Genomic DNA, 4,134 nt, shown 5'->3' on the forward strand with positions numbered 1-4,134 from the left:
TTTTATAATTCTTGTATACTCTCTAGCCTTATACGCATAAAGAAAAGAAGAGAAAAAAACCTCAAAAATTTTAGCTAGTTTTAGGCCTCCGAGCACGTTGAACCGGCTCTGCCTAAAGTTGGTTGAATATCGTTCTCATCATACCTACAAATCTTCTGATCTCCATCTGTTAGAATTATACCATGTAATATGATAAACATGCATTACCATTCGTATTCTATTGGGTGGCTATGCTAGTCTGGGATTGTGCATTATCTGTCAACAACTTTGTAAATAAACGCACGAACGAGAGCGTGTTCATTTTTGTTCATATAACTTTATCTAAAAAAGAACAACAATTAATTGAACGGATTTTTTTGTTTGTGTTTGTTCGTTAAAAAGCTATACGAACCGTTCGCAAACATAAACAGATACAAACAAAGACGTAGAAGAACATAAATGAGCAAAACTTGAATGAACATAAATGAATGCAAACAAACAAATCCAATACATTATGCATCCCAATAATACGACTGGGGTTTGTATCTAAAATTCATTATGAGTCATCCAGAAAATCAACCATCCATCAAATACTATTTTTGGTACCACAACAATTATTTGTATAAACAATTAAGATAAAAGTATAAAACACGTTCACTAAAAGTTAACCAACGGTGGCGGACTCAGTTTGGAAATATGTTCGTTGGTGCAAATCCCTCCTTTCTATGCCTTTTCTATTATTATGGATTATCATAGCTATTTGGGCCGGAGTCAATCACAACAAAAGGCTACAAGTAATCTCTCGAAAGTATCATTAAAGATGAAATTTCCGAAAGTCCTTAACGCCAAAAGAAAGATCAACATTACTATAATTGTTATGACTACTCTAGCGACAGTTTTTAACGGGATCATCGGACCCAAACAAAATAACAGGGGAGATAAAAATACTAAGCTTTCTTTGGATAGCCTCAAGATATAAAAAAAAAAGTGAAATTTAGTTAGGTTAAATGGTGTAAGTCTGATGTATCAAACATGTAAGCATCTTGTTTTTGTTGACGTGTAGTGTTTTGCTAGTTCGTCTTATGAATATAATACCGCATTAAAAAAAAAAGTTCAATTAAGGAAAAAAATATACATAAAAATCACACGTGAAAAGTATACATCTTGCTTCTGATTGATTCAACTCGGATTATTTTTACAAAAAAAAATAAAAAGAAAAAGAATATCAACTCCTCTGTATGCTCTATAGTATTTCACCAGCAGAGTCTCATTAAACCAAAACTGTACCCGAGCCGAATACCCGCATTAGCGGGAAGCCGACTTACATTCTTCGGCTACTTTTCCCGCCTACTCCACCTGCTCACCAATCAAATCCAACCCAACAACCAGAAACGAAAGCCCTTGAAACAACAAGAAATAGAAATGGATTCCATGTGCCGATAACAAACTTCTTGTTGCGGCTATTAACAACAAAAACGCCAGCGCGAGTTCTTTCCGGTAGATCCGATTTTTCTTCTTTTTCGCTTCTTGTTCCTTCAATTTCCCGAGCATTTCAAGCCCGGAGTCAGATAATCGTCGTTGGATTTTGTCTTCGTTTAATCCCTGTTAGAGAATTATTAATATAAGTTAGGCCTGTTATTTGTTACGGTTTGTTAGTATGGCATTTGTATAATTAGCGTTCTTCACGAGCCGAGCCAGGTAGAAGCTTGGGCTCGGCTCAAATTTAAACCGACTTGAAAAGTGTTAACCTGGCTAGGCTCGGTTTGACTCGGTTCTTAAAAGGACATTTAATAAACACATTTCAAGTTTCCATTCAATAGTTTAAAAAACATATATATATATATATATAATATATATATAATAAAGTGAAATAAAATAATTCGAGCCAAACCGAGCAAATTTGAGCAAGCTTTTCCGAGCCACGAGCTTTTTGGACAACTCTACTCGTATCCAGATATTCTATAAATGAGCCAATGAGGCGACTCTCCTTGTGTAATCCTCATTTGAGCTAATAAATACACTTTTCAATTTATCTCAAGATTTTTTCATACCTTTGATTCCCACTCGGCGAAGGCTAGGAGGTCAGATTCTGATGACCGGCCGGTTTTTTTGGTGACGACCCATTCGTAGGCGCTTCCAAGCTGGAACTGGCCAGAAACCATGGCGTTGAATTTGGTGACAGACATTGTGTTTTCGAATAACAGGTAGGGCATTAAGAAGGGGAATGATTTGGGTGCGGGTAGGATGTTTAAGATCGACATGGTTACAGGTACGTAGCAGATGACCCAGATTGGTAATTCGGCTTTGGGTATGAACATTGTTAATGGGAGGATTACGCAGAAGAGTGTAAACGAGTAGAATGGTAGTATTAGCTTTCGCAAAAGGAAGAATAAGAAGATTAAATTCGCCTTTTTCCATTTTGATATCTGCAACAATAATTGAATGGTTAATGATGAAGAACAAATTCGGGTTGGTCAAAGTCATACTCTTTTAAGTATGAAGTGAAACGGGCCGACTTGAAACACCACATTGTTCGTTTTCTTAAATATTATTATGAATCCTTACCGGGTTATTTGTGATTATAAAAACTAAATTAGTACATCAATTCTGTAATTTACTGAATAAAGTGATTTAAAAGGTTGTTTGCATTGAAATGTTAAAATACAATTTTTACGGTTACAATATTGTTTGCGTCATTTAACTTGGTCTTTCATTAACAAGAGTATAAATTTATGACACGACATGAAAGCAACAAGATTTCGGTTTAATGTAAATGGGTTCTGGTTAATTTGGTCAAACACGTTTAGCTAAACGAGTTGGGTTCGGGTTGACCTGGTGGGTTAGTGAGTTGCCTTGTGTACCCCTTTCATATTCTTTAATTTGATAAAAAGAAAAAAAGAAATTGTCATAACTTAAAATTGTTAGCCATATCTAAAACTATACATTGTATTTTTTGTTATAATTTTGTAAGTTTCGAGAATTAATAAGCAAAAAGACAAGAAATTAAAAAATGATTTTGGGTGAAGGGTCATGTTTGTGTCAACCCAGAAAACTGCAAATACTCGATTCATGTTGGAGTTCAAGTTTCTGATACGATTTTTGAATCCATGCCATGTTAGGGTTCAACCTATAACCTACGAGCACGGCCCGTTCAACACCCCTTATTTAGCTTTAGTCTTTTATCTTAACCGCTTATTTAGCTTTAGTCTTTTATCTTAACCGTTTTGATGTAACCTAAATCTACCCATGCATAAAATGGTTCAAATCAATAAATATCGAATAGAAACAGACCTTAGATTTAAGGATTGCAGGAAGGCAAAGCCTAAAAAGTTGCATAGGACCCGAATGCCATCGATGTTGTTGTTTCTTATAAGCTTCATAAGACTCGGGCAACTCACAGAGAACCTTAACATCGTTTAAATAAACAAATTTCCAGCTGATCAAATGGGCCCGAACCGCAATATCCATATCTTCAACCGTGGTTCTTTCAAGCCAGCCACCCGATTCCTCCAACGCCTTAATTCTCCAAACACCCGCAGTCCCGTTAAACCCAAAGAAGTTGAGAAAATGGCCGTTGACTTGTTGTTCAACCTCAAAATGGAAGCACAAATTGATGTTATGTAGCCTTGTGAGTAAGTTCTCGTCTTTGTTTACAAAGGACCATCTGGCTTGAACCAAACCCACATCTGGTTTCGCCTGAAATTATAAATTTTCCAAAGTTCACAAATTAGAAAATCCTTTCATTATCTTATTATGGATTTGATGTTGTGTTAGTTTTTATAATACAATTCATGCTTAATTCAATTATAAAATCAACCTAATGAGCTTAACTTTTTAAATAAAATATTATGGGTTAACATTGTAACAAACCAATATACTTTCTTGTTTTTTGTGAAATTTTTTAAACAATCACTAAACTGTTTTTTGTATATTAAAGTCAATAAGCGTGTCTTGCATGAACTTTTTAAATAATGACTTTAAATCCTTAAATTGGTCAATAAATGATGTACTTTCTTTTGCGAAAATATTGAATGCTACTTTTATCCTTTAACAAGCATAACAGTAGTTTGTTATGCAAAGCCTTAAAGAATAGAGAAATGATGTGGATAAAAGAGGGTAGGGTACATGCTATTTTGAAGCTAAATTTTTGAGTCT

General features: G+C 34.8%; 1 protein-coding gene across 1 annotated transcript; it reads right to left on the reverse strand.

Annotated features, from left to right (window-relative positions):
- Positions 1 to 1,307: 1,307 nt before the first annotated feature.
- On the reverse strand, positions 1,308 to 3,577 carry LOC143635064 (xyloglucan glycosyltransferase 4-like). Its single transcript, XM_077102968.1, has 3 exons — positions 3,271 to 3,577; positions 2,031 to 2,405; positions 1,308 to 1,581 (listed from the first exon to the last, which is right to left on the reverse strand). The coding sequence occupies exons 1-3, from the start codon at positions 3,445 to 3,447 to the stop codon at positions 1,327 to 1,329; spliced, it is 807 nt and encodes a 268-aa protein (XP_076959083.1). The 5' UTR covers positions 3,448 to 3,577; the 3' UTR covers positions 1,308 to 1,326.
- Between the last annotated feature and the right edge of the window lie 557 nt (positions 3,578 to 4,134).

The sequence above is a fragment of the Bidens hawaiensis genome, unplaced genomic scaffold (genome assembly GCF_021521415.1).
Source record: "Bidens hawaiensis isolate Kalapana, Puna unplaced genomic scaffold, B.hawaiensis_p1.1 tig00007390_1, whole genome shotgun sequence".
Lineage (NCBI taxonomy): Eukaryota > Viridiplantae > Streptophyta > Magnoliopsida > Asterales > Asteraceae > Bidens > Bidens hawaiensis.